The 22,088-nt window shown below is 37.3% G+C and overlaps 1 protein-coding gene across 1 annotated transcript in view; it reads right to left on the bottom strand.

Annotated features, from left to right (window-relative positions):
* Window positions 1-22,088, bottom strand: part of CNTN5 (contactin 5) — a 1,066,495-nt gene that overhangs the window by 108,966 nt on the left and 935,441 nt on the right. The window contains exon 15 of the mRNA XM_081099170.1: window positions 20,470-20,645. Within this exon, the coding sequence (XP_080955296.1) occupies window positions 20,470-20,645 (176 nt within the window). The remainder of the gene's footprint in view (window positions 1-20,469; window positions 20,646-22,088) is intronic.

Here is a 22,088-nt window from a genome sequence, read left to right as displayed (position 1 = left end):
TTTCACCTCCCAAGACTGAATCCTGACCTGCCTCAACACTCATCTCCAGTTTCCCTGTGCCTGGGGATCCTTCCATCACTCCACCTGCTCTGCTACTGCAGATGCTCTTTCTCCTTTGCCCAGAAAGACACTTTTAGATGCAGCTCAAAAGAATTCTCCTTGGTTAAGCTTTTCCAGACCTTCCCCAGGCTTCCTTAGTGCTGACACTGCTTAGTTATTTGTGCTTCAATAGTACTTCACTCTCGTCTCTGAACTAGCACTTGGCATTCTTGAAAGTCTCCCCGAGTCCACCTGGCAGTCCTCCATGGGCATTCCCCGAGCTGGGCTAGGTAGCGATGCAGCTGATGGTTACTGGGTGAGCTAATGGATGCATGAGGGCTTCTTTCCTTTCTTCTTTGTTCCGATAATACCCACCTCCCCTCTTTCTCAAAGAAATTGGGGAAGGCAAGGGAACAGACTATGGAGAAAGACAGTGGGAAAGGATACTTAAAGTTACATAAAGGTTTTGGAATGACAAAGAACTGTATGAACCCCTCTACCACTTATTAAATTTTGAACTTGGGAAAATTACTCCACTGCTTAGAGGTTCTCGCACAGATTCAATGTGATAATGCAAGTAAAGCCTATAGTAGTGTTTCCGGCACATACGCGTGTTTGATAAATGTTGTCTGTTAAAGGGCACTGTACTTGCATTCTTAGCCAGCAGGAATATTTCTTTAAGTAGTATTCACTCCTTCAACAGACTAGATATCAATGTTTTCCATAGCTGTAGTAAGTTTCCTAACTACCTGGCTTTATTTTAGATACATACATCCTCCTTTTCTCTCTGATAGCAAACCTCTGCACTCAGAACAATCAGACATGAGGTCTAGCTTTCGCTTTAGCCTTTCCAAGCCCTAAAACTACGGGAAAGTTCTTTTCTTTTTTGATAATAACAGCTGCTCTGTTTTTCTCAGGAATTGAGGAACATCAAGTGAAGCAATGTATATATGTGAACTACTGGGGAGTGTGAATTACTCTTAAAGCCTTTTTTTCCCCCCCCACCAAGATTGAGTAAGCACTCTGAGAAAGTTTGGAAAATGTATCCTTCAAACAAGGTAAATTGAATGTTCTCAAAAATAGTGGAATCATGCTGAATGAGTCCTCAAAAACCTGCTGGATATGGCAATTTACATTCCCTTATTTAGGGTTTACTTCACTTTCTCAAGGGGCTCACATAGGGCCCATCCAGCATCCCCAGCCCCCAACAAACAGACATATAAACCATTCCTCTATATAAATTCTCTAAGAAACAATTTTAAAAATATTTTCTAACATGAAAAACTGGGTGTTAGCATGAGACGCTTATTATAAAACTTGTGTAGTTAAAAGATTTTCCTGGTCACAGTATTTCTTTTTCCCAGAGGATAATTTGTTTAAAGTATCCTACAATATGGAAACAATAAACATACATTTTCTTTTTCTTTTTACAACCTTTCGTAAACTTGTGTAGTATGAGATTTACATTAGTGATGATGTGTGTTTTAATATATGTTTTTAAGAAAGTAGCTGATATTAATGGTGCTTAAATAAGTGGACATATTATCAGAAATAGAAATACTAACTGCTACTAATGATGAAAATACTAGATAAATTACTGGAAGACTTGTCTTTGCTAGCAGTGAAGAAAATAATAGACAAGATATTATTTGACAAAACAGTTATGTCTACTTTGCTGGAATATTAAGTGCATCCAACAATGCACTGAAGACTAAAAATGGGTAAAAATGATTCTAAAATCCTATTAATGCGACCTTGGTATTTACTTTCCAATACATATTCTAATAATGTATTTTTAAGTACTAAAAAAAATGCAGAAACAGTGTTGTTTGGTGATATAGATTAAAGAAGACAAATGAGTTGATGACTCATTGATGAATGCAAGATGACTATATATCTAAACTGGATCATTTAGCTTTATAAGCACAAGTCATGAATAGAGATCATTCATGATATCAGTCCACTATCTTGGTTAAAATGAAGATTAAGCATTGTAAAGCTGTTCAAAGGAAGAATATACAGGACCAATTACAATTACATTTTCATACAACAAATTTATTTATTTTTAAAATTTTAAATATGCTTTTATTGATTTCAGAGAGGGTTGAAAAAAAAGATAGAAACATCAATGATGAAAGAGAATCATTGATTGGCTGCTTCCTGCACGCCCCTACTGGGCCTTGAGCCCATAACGCATCGACACTCAACCACCGAGCCATACCGGCGGGCTCATACAATAAATTTAAAAGTACAAATGTTAATACTACTTCCTAGGTGACAAAACTTCCTAGAAGAACACTGAGTGACTGACAGCATGCCATGTGTGTCACCGCAGTGTCCTCCTTTCCAAGCAGGACTAGAGGGTGTGATATTTAATACGTCAGTGGATGCCAGACTTTGGTGGCATGTTTGTGCCTTGATTCTTGAAATAATGTACCTTATTTAATCTAATGCACATTGACTCTCTTTTCCCTAGTGGAGAGGTAAATGGGCATTCCTTTATCAAAGAATTAACTTAAGTGGCCAAGGCAAAAGGACTCTGCTATAGACTGAGAGTTGTGTCCCTCCCAAAATTCATATATTGAAACCTTATCCCCAGTGTGCTGGCAGGACATTTGGAGGGGTGTGCTGGGAGGTAATCAGAGCCCTAGGGACTTTTGCTGAGGGCCTGAGGCCATTCAGTAAAAGTCCCAGGTTCTCAAGGAGTCACTTTTGGAGTTAATTAGGTTCATGAAGATTCAGATTTGGCCATGTGGGGGGAGGGCTCAGGGCAGGGACAATGGCAGCTGTCCCTCCTGCCCTCACCCTGTAGCCACACACCTCAGCTTCCCCCTGTATGACTCTGGTGTACTCCTCCTCCCGGCAACACTCCCTCCCTCTTAATCCCCTCCCGACCCCCAACCAGCCATTGTCCCTAGGCTGGAGCCCAAGGTGAGCTCCTGTGAGTGAGTTTGTGTACTGGCCCTTTAAGAAGACATGTGTGTTTCCAGCAGCCTTTGTTTCACCTTAAAAGATGGAATTTCCACTGACTTTCATACTCAGATGTTATTTGGGTTCTTTTTCCCAACACTGGTGTTTTGGGCTCAGGAGCCTGCGGTGGGGCTGGGACTCCTGGCTTCTGAGGGGGCACCTCAGTGGCTGAGATATCTCACTAGATTCTCAACTGCCACTGGCGTGTGTGGGGCCAGCCCATTTCGATGTTCCTTGTAGTCTCGACATGGCTTCTTCTTTATTTCCTTAGATATAGGACTTCTGTTCTGCTAGCCTGTAGATGCTTATCTGGTTTGGCTGTTCTATAATTTGGTTGCAACTTTGATGTCATGTGGGGGAGGAGAGCATAGCACCTACTCTGCCATCCTGACCGGAACTTCAAGAAGACTGACTACTGACAAGGGCTGGGGGAACTGTGAGAAAACTGCCATTGGAGACCCGAGAAAAGGCGGCCTGTTATGCAGTGTAGGAAAGTTTGACAACACTGCCACCCGAGATGATGTGAACAACACATTATACACAGTGAATAAATTAAAATCGCCTAAGGATATTTTCAGCAAGAAAACTGAAAGTGCCAATAGGTTTCTTTCAGCTGTGTATACTGAGTATAAATACAGAGAGATGAGCTGAAAAGAGAGAATCACTCATTTCTCCAGCAGAATGTAAAGGAAATGTAAAGAAGCCAGAACTCTAGATCTATAAACAAAAATACTTCTCATCTCCAGTCTTGCCAAGTAGTCAAAGAGTAGTTACCTAAGAATGGCCTTGGAAAACATTAAATCTACCAAATAAAATATGTTCCTAGGATAAAGATCCCAAGTGTGTAGCCACTGACAACAAAGTTTACAACAGAGTTTTAAAGGCATTTTCTTATAGCAACCAGGCCCTCAGTCCTACGTAAGGAAGAAAGAACCCCAAAACTGCTACTAAAGGCTAAAAAAACATTGAGGAGATGATAATTGAAAGCTGGTGAAAGGGGTAGCTGATTTATGAAACATCAAAAATAAAATTAGGAAACCCTTGTCTGTGGTAAGATGGAAGGTAGAAAGGGCTCCTAATGAATTTGTGTATCTGATGAAAAAGATTTATAGGGAGAATAAAAGTGTTGACTACTGACTTAGTTGTCTGTGATAATATATGAGGGGAGTGACTTAGGCTAAAATAGGGCCTTCGTTTTCAGGAAAAAATTAGAGAAAATACTTCCAACCCAAAACTTGCTGGTTAAAACAGAAACAGTTTCTCTTTTCATATTCTTGAACTATAAAAGAACTTTAAAAAAATGCTTTTCTACCCCCTGGATAAATATAACCTGTAGGCATTTTAACCATATTTTGATCTTGTGAATATCAATCACATTTGCACTTTATTCTTATAAAGATGATATTCCCTTCACTGTTGTTAAAAAAGAGACAAAAGGCCCCAAACAAAGTCACTGGTGCTGAGTCCACATCATCAAAGTTAGACTTACTACCAATCCCAGTTGCAGATTCAGCTTCTGCCAAGAATGTAATCTTCCAGGAGGCACTAGCGAGCTAATTTGCCTCACAGCTCACTTGCATCCCCCTAGGCATGTTATTTAACATTGAAATAATGCACTCCTTCCCCACCTTTGCCTATCAAACTCTTCCATTTTTATACAGCTCTTCAGAACTCCTTTCTATTTGCTGCAGAGGATGCTGCCTAATTCAAAAGTCATTCAATAAGCTAATAAGATCTTTACATTTCACCCACTTGAAATTTTGTTATTTAACTCTGGCATACCCAGTCCATAGCACAATGCCTAGCACATGAAAACCTCCTCACATATATGAAAGAAGATAGCTTGCCATGAAATAAGTGTTAAGAGACATTTTAAAAGAAAAATGTAACCAAGGAGATAGCGATATTTTTATGTCTAATCTTTTTGCAAAAACATACTATTTCAAATGAAATAATTAATTTTATAAAGAATTTCTAAATGTTAATTTGCCACAAATTTCAAGCTGTTTCAAGCTTTTTGTCTCAAAATTCAAAATCTTTATGTATTTATATTTCATGTGCAATATTAGTAAACATTTTAACAAGTGCAGCCTTCAACAAGTAGCTGCATTATTTCAACCATGTGCTTCAAGACCAAATACTGAGTATTCTTTTGTCAAGCCTAATTTGATAGCTACTAATGCTTAGGAACAAGTTTCTGAATGAAAAAGAACCTTATTACAATCAAGAAGGAAATTTGGGTCACAGCATCCATTAGGCACCCTCACTCAGTCATGAAGATTCTCATCAACATCAAAAACACTAAGAATTTAGAAAATTCAAACACATCAATGTCAAAAAAGACTACTCAAATTACTGCTTAGATTGTAGGCTACAACAGCAATCTTCCAATGAAGATTTAAACAGAAGAATAGTTCAGTTAAAACAAAAGGTCAAATTGAATAAATGTGTCAATCAAAAGCTGACTATGAAAAGTTCAAGGTCAAAGACTCTCAGTCAAATTCAAATGACATTTTGAAAGCCAGTCAAGACACTTTGCCAGAGTGAACTCATTAATAACAGGCTTTACAATTTTATAAAAGAATTTACCATATTTAATTTATAAAGAATCAGTTCACTCAGACCGAGATTGAAAATCGTCTATGATGCCATAAGCTACTACTGCTCCTCCCTCTTCTGTAACTATCTAATAGAGCTCTGATATTTCAAAATCATATTTACAAGACTCTCCAAAGCATTGCATTTTTGAATTGACACCAACATCAATAACTATATAGGCACATATATTTTTTCCTAAGGTACATATTGGTAGGTTTTAAACTTTTCATTATTGTGAATCTTTTTTTGTGTATGTTTGCTGGTTACACAAAATAAGGAATGTTGATCTCTTACCCATTTATAAGATTATTATTGCTTTTAAAGAGGAAATCTTTATTTAACTGTAGAAGAACCTTTTAACATATAAGAAGATGTTATATATACACATATCTTCTTAGTCATAGAGAAGAATTCTGATTTGAGATCATGTTTTTCAGTTTGGAATTCCTTCTGCATTAAAATTTTTCCAATTCTAAGGACATCATGAGATTTTAAATTATATTCCATGAATTAAGCAGGTATGCAATATTTAATAGAGAACAATATGATTTTGGAGCTACGAGTGATCCCTCCTGAAAAAATGGTTAATGTTCACTAAAACATACTAAAATCATTTCACTTCAGTTACTGAGTGCCACATGAGGAGAGTTCCTTGGCATTCAGTCCTTGAACATAACATTTAAAATTACAGAACTTTGGAATTAGGTAGGGACATTAGGAATCATCTCCTCTAACCTCTTCAGTTTGTGGATGAGGGCTCAGGTGAAATGAATCATTGAAAGCCATAAAGCTACGTAGGGACAAAGCTGAGCCCACACCAAAACCCCTTCATATCTCCTCCCCACCCAATCTACTAATCTTTTACTATATAATGAGGTCACCCAGTAAAATACTTTGATATTGTATCATCTCCTGGAAGAAAATCTGGCAGCATCTATTTAAATTACAAATAGTTTTTTTCTCTCGCCCTGCAATCTGTTCTGGGAATTTATCCCATAGAAATAAAATTGTTGATACACATGGATGCAGATATTTAGAGATGTTTTCTGTAGCATTTCTTCATAAATCCCCCCAAACAAGAAATCAAGTTAATCTTTTCAATGGGCATATGGCTAAATAGAGGTATAGTGATGCCATGGACTAATAATGTAGCCATTGAAAAGAATGAATTAGAGATATAAAAAAACCTTCAAGGTTATTAAATGAGAGAAATGAGATGCAAAATATGTTTCAGTTTTTTAAAAATAATGACAAAAATTTCCCTGTACATATATACATCTGCCTAGGCTTACAGCAGAACAGAGAAAATATAGAAGGGCTTACATTTGGATACTAACAAGCTTAAGAAGTTGTGGTAAATGCTGTTATAGGAGGGTAGAAGTAGGGGAAAGTCGTCTTAATAAGTGCAGCCTGCATGATATTGTACACTTGTATAATGTGTGTCTATTATGCTTAAAGAGATGCATGAAAACATGATTACAAAGCTTAATGGTGATTATTTTTAGGTAGTGTGGTTCCAAGGGATTTTCATTCTTTTTCCAGTTTTAGTATGTTCAAATAATCTACAATAAGCTGGTATTATTTATATAAATAGAAAAAACCTATCTACATAATGGTGAACAAATGAAAAGCTGACTTTGGTTTAGAACTCAAAACTATGGTTACCATGGAGAAAAACCAAGGTAAGTTTTTATCATCAACTGCATTTATTATAAACTAATCAGCTTACATGGCTAAAAGAATCTATGAATTCATTTGGGTATGGAATATTAAGTATATTTCATGTTTGTTTTTAATATATCCAGAATCCCTTTTCATCAATTTATTAATAAATATATCTGATTCTGTTTCTCTCAAAATATAACTAAAGCACAGAAATCATTAAAACCAATTTTTGGAAGAGACATTTAACATAGATTACTTTAGATCAATAGATAAACTAGAAAATATCATAATATGTCTTCAGAATATGCTATTTTTCAGAAACCAATTAATTTATTCATTTTTAAATAAAGAAGTTAATCTTTCTCTGTTAATATCTTTTCCCTAACTGTTCCCAGTATCTATTAACAAGTAAAGTGGTTAAAATATCCTAAGATTTTTAAAAAAAGAACATAAACTCTATAAATGAAAAAAATGACTATAATCAGATCAAGGGCTTTGACTATCTTCACTTATTCAATTCAAAGGGGTCAATTCAGGTTGTGACTAGTTAATTCAGTCCATGCAGTGGACATAGTTTGCGTTGCTAGTGACAGCCCATGTTGAATTTTAGTGTTATGTAAATGATTATTTTTCCTAATGCTCATTTTACCCCATACATATCACTACATGCATAATCTAGCTTTAGTTTGTCTTAAAAATAATACCATAACTGAAGTTAAGGATCATTTGACACTGATAATTGTTTAAATTGTGCGGTAGGAGTGTTGAAGTAATGGCCCCAAAGTTTTTTATGCCTTCCTGGATCCGCCTTTGAGTTAGCCCTTCTCACACTCACTGTGCCATAATAAGTGATTAACATAGGTCATGTAGACATTAGCAAACATAGAACAAATACATACTTGCAAAACTGGGTATGCACTGGAGAGTGCTACTTTGGAACCTGTGAAAACCAGGTGGTATAGCCTAGACTAGCCTGCTGCCGGGTGGAGACAACGGAGGGCAGAGACATAGCACCCTAGCTGCCACCTCCCAAACAACTCCTAGTTAACCCCAGATGCATTAATGAGTCCGCTATAAACCAGTAGGATAAACAACTGAGTCCGGCTATAATTATTGACTCATGGAATTGGATCATAAATTTTGTGGAGTTTGCTTTGCATTATAAGCTAACTCAAACAGCAATTAGAGCCACCGCTGATTGAGAAATTTGTGGATTCTGGAATGAAGTTTGCAAGTCAGAAAAATACAAAAAAATTGGGACAGGAAATCGATAGTGGTAGATTGCCATAATAGTCTACAGTTCCTCCCAGGAGGAGGGTTCTCTACCCTTTGCATCTAGTAGGGCCTTATGACTTGCTTTAACCAATAGAGCTTGACAGAAGTGACATAAAGCAAGTTTGAGCCTTGGCCTAAGGGATCATGATGCTTCTGCTCTTGGATCTTGGACTCCTTAGACATCCATGTGAACAAGTCTGACTAGCCTGGTGGATGATGAGAAACACGCGGTCCATGTACCCCTGTAGCCCCAGCCACTAGTCAGCCATTAATGCCTCAGAGTTGGTTGGCAGCTGACTGAAGATGCATGAGTGAGTCTTGAGACCAGCAAATAAACTCCAGATGAGTTCAGCCCAACTTGCCAACCCATAGAATTATAAACTAAACAAATGATAGTTTGAGGCACTAAGTTTTGGGGTGGTTTGTTTTATAGCAAAAACTGATACAGACTGTTTAACAGTCACCACTACATAGTAGTTAGAAAAACTACTCCTCAGCTCCTTTCTTTTAGCGATTCATAGGAAAAAAGAGATGGGCAAAGGAGAGGGTATTCATTGGTTCTAAACTGTAAAACTCCCTCCTCTCTCAAGATATTTATATCTCAACATCTTAAATATAAAAATAAAACAATGGATTATCCTGGTCAGAATTCTGTTATGAGACTAAATGTGTTTGGAAACGGCAATGTGAAGTCCCCGAAAAGTTAGCTGAAAAGAAGATGCTTTATTATTCTGCCTGATTGTTCTTAAAGGTAAATGAGAACATTCTTAGTGAAATGCCTGCATCTCTAACACTAACTAAAGTTACTTTAAGTACCAGAGAATCATTGCTGTTCAGAATCATCACTGATGTGATGGGCACGGTGAGCAAAGCATGTGTAGGTCCCTACGTCAGGAAAAGCAAAGGCCTCTCAGCATCAATTACTACTTAAATAACAGGCAGTGGCCGTGAAGTGCAAGTTTCAGAAATGCTTTTAGGAAATACTGTTGCTATATTTAATAACTACTTTAAGACAAATTTTATCAATATGCTAGCTTTATTTGTGGGGCTACCAGGTGTTAAAGAGGATAACATATAGTATTTTATAGTTTCATTTAAGCTTATTGATATGAAAGCCTTAACCTATTTAGTAAACGTTGTATCTTCACAATTAATGCATTCTAAGTTATTTTAGCTAACTGGCTTCAAAATAGTTAATTATTTTGATTTTACAGATGTGTAGGTGTATAATAAGAAATAGTTTGAGCCCTAACCGGTTTGGCTCAGTGGATAGAGCCTTGGCCTGCGGACTCAAGGGTCCCAGGTTCGATTCCGGTCAAGGGCATGTACCTTGCTTGTGGCCACACCCCCCGTGGGGAGTGTGCAGGAGGCAGCTGATCCAATAAAATATATTAAAAAAAAAGAAATAGTTTGATATTTAGGGTATTTAAACAACTATCATAATTATCTTACCTTATACTAGTTGACCGATTAACCTTTAGTAATTAACTTAATTTAATTCAATTGAACATTAATTCCAAGAACATTAGTTCTAAGAACATTATTTCTGCCAATGACATACTTGGTTAATAACTGAAAATTTTCCTGCAGAGTTATTTTCTATCAACAGTATAATGTCTCAATACTATAACACTTATCACTATTTAAAGGTCTGTCTAGATTAAGAGTTCCAGAAAGAAGAGATCATGCTTTACTCAACCATATATTTTTTGCCCTGATAAAGTACTATACACATTACAGGTGACCATTAACTTTTTGGAAAGTGATGTGTTAAAAAATTATCTAATATCAATATATTACTTTTTTGTGTGTGTGTGGTAGTTTAGCACCTGGTCAAGGAAATGAGAAAGTGTCTATATATAATAGTATAGATTTCTACTTGTTTATATAATAATTAATTTAACAAATACTTTATTTAGCAAAAAATTTTCCAGGGCATGATGCTAGGTTCTAGCAATAGCTAGCAAAATAGGTGTGACTCTTATTCTTAAAAATTATATAATGTAATCCTATATAATAAAGAGATAATATGCAAATTGACCATCACTCCAACATGCAAGATGGCCACCCCCATGTGGACACAAGATGGCCGGCAGGGGAGGGCAGTTGTGGGCAATTGGGCCAGCAGGGAAGGGCAGTTAGGGGTGACCAGGCCAGCAGAGGAGGGAAATTGGGGGCAACCAGGCCTGTGGGTAGGGCAGTTGAGAGCAACCAGGTCTGCAGGGGAGGACAGTTGGGAGCGACTAGGTCTGCAGGGGAGGGCAGTTGGGGGTGACCAGGCTGGCAAGGAAGGGCAGTTAGGGGTGGCTGGGCCAGCAGGGGAGGGCAGTTGGGGGCGACCAGGCCTGCAGGGGAGGACATTTAGGGGTGACCAGGCAGGCAGAGGAGGGCAGTTAGGGGTGACCAGGCCTGCAGGGGAGGGCAGTTAGGGACAATCAGGTCGGCAGGGGAGCAGTTAGGCATCGATCAGGCTGGCAGGGGAGTGATTAGGGGGTGATCTGGCTGGCAGGCAGGCAAGTGGTTGGGAGCCAGCAGTCCTGGATTGTGAGAGGGGTGTCCGACTGCCCATTTAAGTGGGATCAGGCCTAAACGGGCAGTCAGACATCCCTTAAGAGGTCTCAAATTGGAGAGGGTGCAGGATGGTCTGAGGGACACCCCCCTCATACACAAATTTTGTGCACCAGTTCTCTAGTAAAGAAATAAATATGGAAGACAGAAATTTTTATTTTAGTCCATTTTCTTAGAACTGCTTCTAGAATAATAAGCAGTGTCCTGAAAATAAGAAATCACATACTGCTTCTCAGGGAATTATTGTAATGACTCTGGATATTGAATCTTAACATTGTAATATAATTTCTTTTTTGTATACCCTGTAGAAAGCTTTAAGCAACATGTAAATTTATGTAAACCACATATACTTATGCTTAACAACATGCAATTTATCCCTGGATTTATTTTTGAAAAATCTGTCAGCTTTACTTTTGTTAGACTATGTAACTTGCTATAATTGGAGCCAAAGATAATCATGGTCATTGATGTAACTTTAATAGGTGATATGAGAAGATTTCTTGAAAACAGAATTACTATAACAGATAGATGAGGATTGCTTTCACTGTAAGATCACCACTTGTTATTGGAATCAGATAGACAAAACCTCAGTATCTTTCATATTTTCCTCATGCCCAGTCTCTACCTAGAATGTATTTCCACCTTCTGCATCGTCTCTCTTTATTTATTTTTCTTTAAGAATAGGCTCAGGCATTATTTGGTTTAAGAAGTGTTATTTGGTTTAGGAAGCATACTGCTCCCACAGGTTGGATGATGCGTAACTTGGACTGAGTTCCCTAAACATACTTCTTCCACTGCCCTTGCCACATACCCATTTATAAGTCTGTTCCTCTGTGAGATGAGGCCCCTCAAAGGCAGCACTCTACCTCAGTTGTATTCATACACCCTTCACAGAGGTTGGCCTTGATTACTACAGAACCCTCAGTCCTGGGCAGCTGCCTCATGGGTAGGTGCTCAATAGATCTTCGTGGAACTGTGACATATTCAGAATTCATCTATCTTAGATTTAAAAAATACTCTATGGCCAAAACCGGTTTGGCTCAGTGGATAGAGCGTCGGCCTGCAGACTGAAAGGTCCCAGGTTCGATTCCGGTCAAGGGCATGTACCCAGGCACATCCCCAGTAGGAGGTGTGCAGGAGGCAGCTGATCGATGTTTCTCTCTCATCGATGTTTCTAACTCTCTATCTCTCTCCCGTCCTCTCTGTAAAAAAATCAATATAATATATTAAAAAAAAAATAAAAAGTACTCTATGGAGACATTAGTTATTCATTAAAGAAAATGGCGTCATGCTGTCCAAATTCTCTAAACTGATCTTTTCTACTTCTCTTATATAACATGTATCAGATGAAGAAAGTGAATTATAATAGCCCAATTGTTATTTATAAAAATTCCCTCTTCCTCCTTTTCTAAGAGAGAAAATGTATCTGAGAGGCTACCTACCGAGTTATTAATTCTAGGCTCCTAGAGTCGCTTTTCTATTATAATGTGATAAAAATAGTACAGGAAAGAAACTAAAGGATTTTGAAAAGCAAAAGCGAAAGACATCGTAGCACTTAGACACTCTTTAGAATTTAATACAAAACAGATGCAGAAGAGAAATTGCAAAATAAAGGTAGAATTTCAAAGATGTCTTGAAAATAGCAGCCTATCAAAAACCTTGCTCTTTGAAAATCACTTTCAGAAATAACATAGGAGTCAGTCTAAAACACAATGCTCACATATCAATAGTACTTCAAAATGTAAAACGGAACCATGTTTTCTTATGAAAACCCTAGCCTTATGTGGTATTAGAGAATAAAGACAGCCTTTTATATACCAAGGTTTTCTTTCAAACACTAAAAAAAAAATCCCCATATATATATTATTCCTACAAGGTAAAAAAATTTCTAGTATTAAGGGTCTTATTATACTATGCATTTCATCACTCTGCAGGTTAAATTATATTCTCTGGATACATAGATATATATGCAGGGCATTCTTTTTAAATAACAGGAAACCAATAAAACATATCAGCATTGCTTCAACATGATAACTAGAATCCATTTTATATTTTTCTTTTATTAAAGCTCCTATTAATATTTCCAGAGAAAATAACTATTTTAAGCACAACATCAAAAATATTTAAATTTCATATAAAGCAATAGGAATAAAACTCCTGATCACTGGCATTCTATATTATTCAAATAGGTGTTGGAATCATTCCTGGATTTAAAAAGCTATTTAGGTATAATAGTCAACATTTTTTCTCTAAGGGGCCTACTCTATATGGCTAGTTTTTAATTCATATACTCTTAACTTCACTTATTCCTTTAACAACTCTACAAATATTTATTTGGTATTTAATGTGGACCAAATACTGTGTTGAGTTGAGAAAAAATAAGCATATTCCTAATTTCTGAAAATGTAAAGGCTAAAAGGGAAAGCAATACTTTCGGTAGAATTTGATACTTGTTCTGGGGGAGGGATGGGAAAGGAATAAATGAAGTACTGCGTGGGGAAAAGGACAGAATCTGAAACCCTACCGACCAGCTATCTAACTTGAAAGCTGAATTTCGTGGCCAAAAACTCAAGTGGAACCAACAATGCTGTAACATGCTCGGTAAGAAAAGATCCAATTTTAAATGTCTCAAATGTGGAAACTGAACGTTTTCTTCAGAAGAACGGTTGAGCCCTTTGTCCTCTACATTCTTTGCTTTGTCTTCAGCAGTAAAAGCAATGTAACACTGCACCTCATGTCCACTTAGAGAAATTTTCCCCAAAGACTAAAACGGGAAGTTGATAACAAGAGAATCAAACACTATAAAATGAAACAATTATAGCTGCCAGAAGAGTGAGCTTTAAATAATGGAAAACACACCCACAGAACATCTGAAGAGGCAAGTGTAGTAGATATTTTGAGATGTTTTTCAATTCATTCTCAGTAACTTTTATGGGAGCATTTTTTAAAACAATTTGTTGCCCTAGCTGGTTTGGCTCAGTGGATAGAACATTGGCTTGCGGACTGAGGGGTTCCAGGTTTGATTCCAGTCAAGAGCACATGCCTGGGTTGTGGGCTTGATCCCCACTGGGGAGCGTGCAGGAGGCAGTCAATCAATGATTCTCTCTCATCGATGTTTCTATCTCTCTCTCCCTCACTCTCACTCTCTGAAATCAGTAATATATATATATATATATATATATATATATATATATATATATACACACACACACACACACACACAACAATTTGTTGACTTTATGTTATAGAATATATAATTTTAATGTTTGAATAGTGATCAATGAAGTAAGGTAAAAATAGGTTACACTTTCCAGCTTAGAGGTGAGGCTGCAGAGAAGAAGCAATCTCTTTATGTCTCTGATTTTCAAAATGGCATAGTGAAGAGTTACAGCTAGTTTCTGTCTTTACTTTGAAACATCAAACCAGATTTGGAATATCATTCATGGCTGTGAAGTTTTAAGCTCAATGATAATGGTGGCGGCTGTGTGGTCATTGTGTCTGTTTTGCTCAGAAACCCAAAAGTGAGACCCTTCACACATCTTCCTTCCCGGGACTCAGTTTCCTCATTTATATATAACTAGGGGCCTGGTGCACGAAATTCGTGCACGGGGTGGGGGGGGGGGAGTGTCCCTCAGCCCAGCCTGCCCCCTCTCACATACTGGGAGCCCTCAGGCATTGACCCCCATCACCCTCCGATTGCCTGATCGGCCCCTTGCCCAGGCCTGACGCCTCCGCCAGAGGTGTCAGGCCTGGGCAGGGGACTCCCATCTCCCTCTGATTGCTTGCTCCACCCCCCGCCCAAGCCTGATGCCTCAGCCAGAGGAGTTGACCCTCATCACCCTCCGATCACCAATCACCGGATCGGCCCCTTGACCAGGCCTGAGGCCTCCAGCAGAGGTGTCAGGCCTGGGCAGGGGACCCCCAGCTCCCCGCGGTTGCAGGCTCCGCCCCTGCCCAGGCCTAACGCCTCTGGCCTAGGCGTCCGGCCCAGGCAGCGGGGACCTGCAGTGGCAGCGGGGGGTGCCGCGATTGTGGGCTCCGCTTTAGGCCCAGGCAAGGGACCCCTAGCTCCTGGGACTGCCAGCTTCGACCTTGCCCAGCTCCCATCGCTGGCTCCACCCCTACTTCCTGCTATCACTGGCCAGGGCAGCAAAGGCGCCTGATTCTCCTATCATGGCTGGGGGGCAGGGCAAAGGCGGCCCCAGGGCTGCCTTTGCCCTGCCCCCCAGCTCTTAGCTCCCCCCTGGGTTTCAGATCACTGTCAGTGGCAGGGGGCTTCTTCCTGCTTTCCCTTTCGCCTCCCTGCATTGTGCCTACATATGCAAATTAACCGCCATCTTGTTGGCAGTTAACTGCCAATCTTAGTTGGCAGTTAACTGCCAATCTTAGTTGGCAGTTAATTTGCATATAGCCCTGATTAGCCAATGATAAAGGTATCGCCGTACGCCAATTACCATTTTTCTCTTTTATTAGTGTAGATTTGCCTGGCTCACAATGTTATTGTGGAAATCACATGAAACAATAGGTATGAGAGAGAAAGGGCAAAAGTTCTCTTCATGATGTAAAATTCTATTAATATTATTTTAGCCTAGGTCTTAATTGAATAATGAAACTTTCAAATTTATTCTGAAGTGATTAAATGTTGAAGAGTCTGATTTGTAGGGTTGATTTTAAAAATACATATAACAGAAACATATTTATGGCAAAGGAGATTGTTCATAATAGTCATTTATAAATACTAGCAGAAAAGAAGTTATATAATGTAAATGTAACCATATAGTCATAGTATAAACTTTATAGGTGTGAGTGATTTTGATGAATATATGAAAATATTTCCATCAATGAGAATAATTAACCCACAATTCTACAATGGATGAGGGATATTTACCTAAGGTGTTCACAAGATGATATAATTTAATGTTAAACTTATTGAGAAAGTAGGAAATTTAAAATGTCACCTTCCTAAATAGTTCTACATATGCTCCATGTTTGATAAAAGATATTGAGAGACAACTCTCATTGGCTGGGAATGATTCCTAGAGAGGGACTCCACTGGGCCCTGTCTTAGTGGATTGGATGGGGGAAGGGGTACCTTAGTTTTAAAAGGGGATTCTGGGTAACAAACGATGGAATCTACTACAATGCCCTATGGTGTCCCCAGTTAAGACTGACATAATCCATCATCCTTCCTAATTTAATTCATTTGAATGGACCCACAAATCAATATGACTAATAAAAGGGAGAAGAGTACAAGAATATAAGAGTGAGATAGAGGTACTGTAAAAAAAATGATCAAGATTTGAATAGAGGTTTCTTAAGAAATAAAGCAAACACTGTGGATAAAATTGCAATATTGAAAAAAGATGAGAATTTTATGCTCTGAAAATAATTTAGATACTCATTTTAGTAACTTGGACATTTGATAAAGGTGGAAGGCTACAATGTTATAATTTAAAGAGTGGGCTTGACGTTATGCATTTATTTATTTATTTATTCATTTATTTATTTATTTACTTATTCATTCATTTATTTATTTATTCTAAACTGTGTGGTACATATGTACTTTATAAAAATGTGTGGTCTTAAATAAGTCTTGTCATATTGGGACAAGGAAGTAGTTCTGGAGTCAAGTTCCACTGATTATTCTTCAATGTACACTTGCAGAATAGCTGGTAGAAAGTCAGAGTAATACTGAATAAACTTAATGGAAATTCTGAACTGAAACTCAAGATATTTAGAGTGTTGTTTTGCATGAAAATATTTACTATAAATTTGCTGTACATATTAGAAAGACTAACAAGTCCAAGTATGTCACTATTGAAAATGACTGAGTTAGGGGAGAATTTGGTTTAATAAATATCACTGAAGTAAATCCAATTGACTTCATGGTCAAGGTTAAACACATTTCATAGGAGCTAGCAACTTTCATATCACCCTTAATGCTATGTAAGTATATTATAAAGATAAAACATCTATCAAAAATGGAGCTTCTAAATAAATTAAAAAGTTTGGTATCCCTACCATAGTAAGTACCATAACCAGAAGGTTCGTTTTAGTGGATGATATTTAAATGAACAAAGTGAGGCCTGTGTGACTTGGATAGCCAAGCCTATCTTTTTATATGTGACTAGAGGACTGGTGCATGAATTTGTGCATGGGTGGGGTCCGGCTGGCTCACCCCCGTTGGCCGTGATCTGGCCCGGGTGGGGGGGGAAGGGGGAGGTTGGCTGGTCAGCCCCACCCCTGATCGGGGTGGGGGATGCCAATCGGGGGCAGGGCTGGCTGGGGTGAGTTGGTCAGCCAGCTCCATCCCATGGTCAAACTCCAGGTCAAACTCCTGGTCGAGGGGACAATTTGCATATTAGTCTTTTATTATATAGGATAACTTCAGAGGCATTACTTGATTTTACTGCATTGACAAAAAGTGAAGAGGAGTCTTCAAATTTTGCTTTTTGAGACCATCTGCCTATTAGAGTAAAAACGGAAGTGGCTAATCAACATGGTATTTCTATCCAGCTGTGATCCTGAAGTCATTGTAGTCCACAGATCACTCGGATGACACCCCCAGAAAATAAGGGTCTGCCAATAACAGACTGTCTCAGATGTCATCTAAGGCAGTTTCAAACTGTGCTCAGCTGAACATACAATTTTGTGTAAAAGAGCAGATAAATAAACTATTTTATAGTAAAAAGTTTTAACAGAATTTAATTATATTAAAAACCTCTGCAATAATGCAGTAGTTAACTAAGCAGAAAATGCGTTATTAACAGCATTGGTATCTTTTTTTTTGCGGGGGGGGTGGGCAAGGGGAGGGTAGATATTTGGCTGATTCATTTGCCACTCTATAGTGTTAATGTGCTTAAAAGTTATACCCTCCTTTCTCTTCTGAATAACCCTCATGCAATCACGCACTGGTAGGTCAGGTCTCAAGGCAGTTAATCCAGAGAGGGCTCAAAGGCACACTACTCTTCCTGCTTAAGTCCCTGAACTCTGTTTGGCTTTCTTACTCTACTGGGCCGGCCTGGAGCCCCACTAAGGTCTCTTCAGGGGTTCTCCTTTGAAACGCACAGATCACCCTATGTGCTTCTCTTCTGAACCCTATCCTACCCCTCTTATTCCTAGAATATTCAATTGGCCTTTCAAACAGAAGGTATTAACAAGTCCAGAGGCCTTCCCAAACCTCCCTTCGAAATAACATTTTCATTTCTTCTCCTAAAACATATGGAGCCATCCAGAATCCAATCAGTGTTTGAGGGAACTGGGAAAAAGTGATAGGCAATTTCTTTTATACCTTGCAGTTTTGAAGCTTTCAATTTTTACAGCACATACGTATTTCTATTAATTATTCTAAATCCACTGTAAATGATAAGTTCTACATTACCCAAACCTAAATATTTTTCTCACGTCTCAATATGATAATTTGCTTTACTTTTTCTATTCTGTAGTTTATTATCACTGTCCATCATCCAGAGCCTAAGTTTAACATGGCTTGTAACAGTATGGGTTAACAGGGAGTAAAAAGTAAATTTTGTACTTCTCAAGGGCAAGAAAAGCATATATGTAAAGAGGACTACAACAGGTACTATTAACTGCCAACTTTATGGAAGGGATTACAGGTATTTGTCTATACAAATGAATGACATTAAACCAAAGTGGTAATGTCTAACAGACAAAAACCAGAATTCATATAATTTGATCAGGACCATTAATTTCTCTATTAGTATTTTTAAAATAAAGTGGGGACCCACTTATATAAAGAAAAATCAACATTCATTTTAGATATATTTTTATGTTATATTTCTGATCACTTAAAATGAAGATTTATAGATAATCCTAAGAAGCGATATCTTTGATGGTAAATGTTTTGCTTTCAAATGTAATATTTTTGTATCATTTTTTCTGGTTCTCTTTGTGACAATGATGGCATAAAATTTGTTCACAATCTTGAAGGCATTATCAACTCAAGGTAAAAGAAAAAAGGAAAAATGAATTAGAGGAAAATGAGTTTAATTTAATATCACCTAAATATTTTGTATTTAACATAACCATTAATAAGTAAAATTAATTTATTTAGTGAGATATGAATAATAATGTTGGTAATTGTTTCTGATTTATATAGTCTTACCCATTTATTGCAAAGTAAATCAGGATAAAATTGATAATTTGGAAGAAAATGTTTAATTTTGGTTACACTGGCAAATGTAACAAAGAGAATTCATATTTCATTCTTATAATATAAATTTATCAAATTCTAGAGTGAGAAAGGATCTTAGAAATTATCTGGTCTGTTTCATTTTATAAGATTAATGCCCAAATAGGTCAAGTTATTGACTGGCTTTTGGTTACACAGCTGATTAAAGATTGAACTGGAAATTGATCCAGAAAATCCGACTTTGGGTCCAGGACTTTTCACTGTATTACATTACAGTTATAATAAAATGCAATCCAAACTGAGTTTTATCTGTTTGGGCTCATAATAGCTGTGGTTTTCCAGTGCTTCCCAAAGTGTTTATAGAAAAATAAACTGATGTTAATAAGCATGTGACATTTCAAATTGGATTTGTAGGCATAAATTGCATTTGGATCCATCCCTTTAGCAAATATAGATGGGATATAGCAGCCACAATCTTTCTCTGCTTCCCTAATTCCATCCATCTTTCTCTCTCCCTCTGTCAAATACTCTTTTATGTCTTAAATAAGAGTAGGAGGAGGTGTTTTTTTTTACTTCTCTATTGGCTAAAGACACTGTGATGGTTCTATAGTATTTGGTTAAAAAGATTTCCCACTCCATTTAGTGAATTGCCATGTAGATATATAAAGTAAAAGAAGACATCACAAAGAAAATATTTGGTGAGGAAGAAATGAGTATGCTTGCGAATGTTTACCTAAGGCTAATATGCCTTTCTGACTATGGGTTGCATGTTTAGCTCTGTAGCCTGTGAGAAATTTAAAAATCTCCCAAAATTACCTTTTTTCGAGGAGTAGGACAGCCAGGTTACTTCATTAATTTATTGTATCATAAATATTCATAAGAATGCTTTAAATACCACTAGTCACTTTATGTAGCAACATAACTTTTGAGAAGTAATGTGGAAATGTTGAAAATATTAATCGAGTAAATAAAATTGGCAAATAAACCAGACTTGCATAATATAGTATTACCAATTTATTACTGGGTTTTTAAAAATTATTATTTTCAGTTTGGCCTAATATAAAATAAGGAAAAATATGCTTAAATCAAATTGATTTTATCCCTATGTTTTCTTAGCATTACATGAATAAGAACGTTTTTTACATTTGAACTTAAATTTCTAAAATTGTTATTACTCAAAAAATAAAAGTGTATTCACTTACGGCCCTGATGCTTTCAAAATGTCCACCTTCTTTCTCGAAATCGATAGGCTGTCCTTTCAGTGTCCAGTAGAAAGTGACATCCAAACTAGCATCATGGATTGCTTTACAGTTAAGAACAATGCTTTCTCCCACTGTTAACTCTGTTCTTTTAGGAGTAAGTTCTATTTTTGTAGGTTCTACAGAAATAAAAATATATTAATTAATATCACACATAGTATTTCCCTGCGTTCTATATTTTAAATAACAGAGAAAAACTTAGCAAGGAATCTACGCCATAAAGTTGTTCCAGATACAGATTCTTCTGAATCTTTATTTTTCCTTTGCTTAATCCCTTCACCCTTCTCACCCAGCCCCTAACCCCCTCCCTTCTGACAGCTGTCAGTCTGTTTGCTGTGCCCATGAGTCTGTCTCCACCCTGCTTGCTAGTTTACTTTGTTCATTAGATTCCACATTTAAGTGAAATCATATGGTACTTGTCTTTCTCTGACTGGCTTATTCATGGACGTGGAGAGTATTATGCTAAGTGAGATAAAGTTAAATTACAAAATAAATAGGTACATTTTTACAGGGTTTAGGGCAATTTTGAACCAATAAAGGTTAATATGAGCTGTGTATCCAAGGGCTACTTAAGACAGTGATCAATTTTGTAAGATATAAATGTTTAGTGACTGTGTTATACACCTAAAACTCATATAATATTGTATGTTGACTGTTACTGAAAAAGAAAAAAATTATTCTAAAAAGACAGTGATCAAATAACTGCGATATAACTTGCTATTTTGAATAAAGTAGGGAAGTGATGGAGATAGGATTTTGATGTTGTCTTTATTTCCTGGAATCCCGATTGTAGATACCTGAAGAAGACTTGACACAAATGATTAACAATTAGCCCAGTTTTCCTATTCCAGCTCTATTGTTGACAATAGCACAATCTGATGAAGCACCATGCCTAATCAGGGGTGGTTAAGATCCTTTAATATGCAACATCCTTCTGAATAGTCACCCAGAGGAAAGTGGGTGTGATGCCAGGAAAGGAATGCCACGATGAATGTTGACATTTTAGAAGTCAGATATTCATGTGGCAATCTAATCTCTGGCTTCATCAGAGAGGACAATCACATCATACTGTGGTTTAACCTTTGTAAGAATTAGAATATTCCCAGTAATTAATATTCCATTTAAGAATTTTTTTTTTTTGGAAAGTGCTAGAATATTTTTGTTGTTGTAAAAGAAAGTCCTTGGAGATAGCATTGCCTCATTGTTTAGCACAGAGAAGGAATAAGACACAGACTGGAAATAGAAGCAGAGTTTGATTCCTGTAGTGTCTGCAATAAATGAAAACATCGTTTAAATCATGTTCCTTCTAGTGATGTCTGCCTGTTCCCTAAAATATTGGAGTGCTGTCTATTTCACTTTTCTATTTCTAAAGAATGAGATAAATTAACAGTTTTACCTTTTTATGGCCCAAATATGGCTTATTATAAAATACATGCGCAAATGGAAAAAAATCAATTAAGTCTAGCGTTCAACTTTAAAAATATTCCTCTGCTAACAAAGACACTACCTACGATTTTCTTAGTATGAAGCAGTGACATGTAGTCTCAAAAGTTCTAGGCTTG

Source organism: Myotis nattereri (assembly GCF_964212035.1).
Source record: "Myotis nattereri genome assembly, chromosome: 9".
Classification (NCBI taxonomy): Eukaryota; Metazoa; Chordata; class Mammalia; order Chiroptera; family Vespertilionidae; genus Myotis; species Myotis nattereri.
This window is presented reverse-complemented; position numbering and strand designations above follow the sequence as displayed.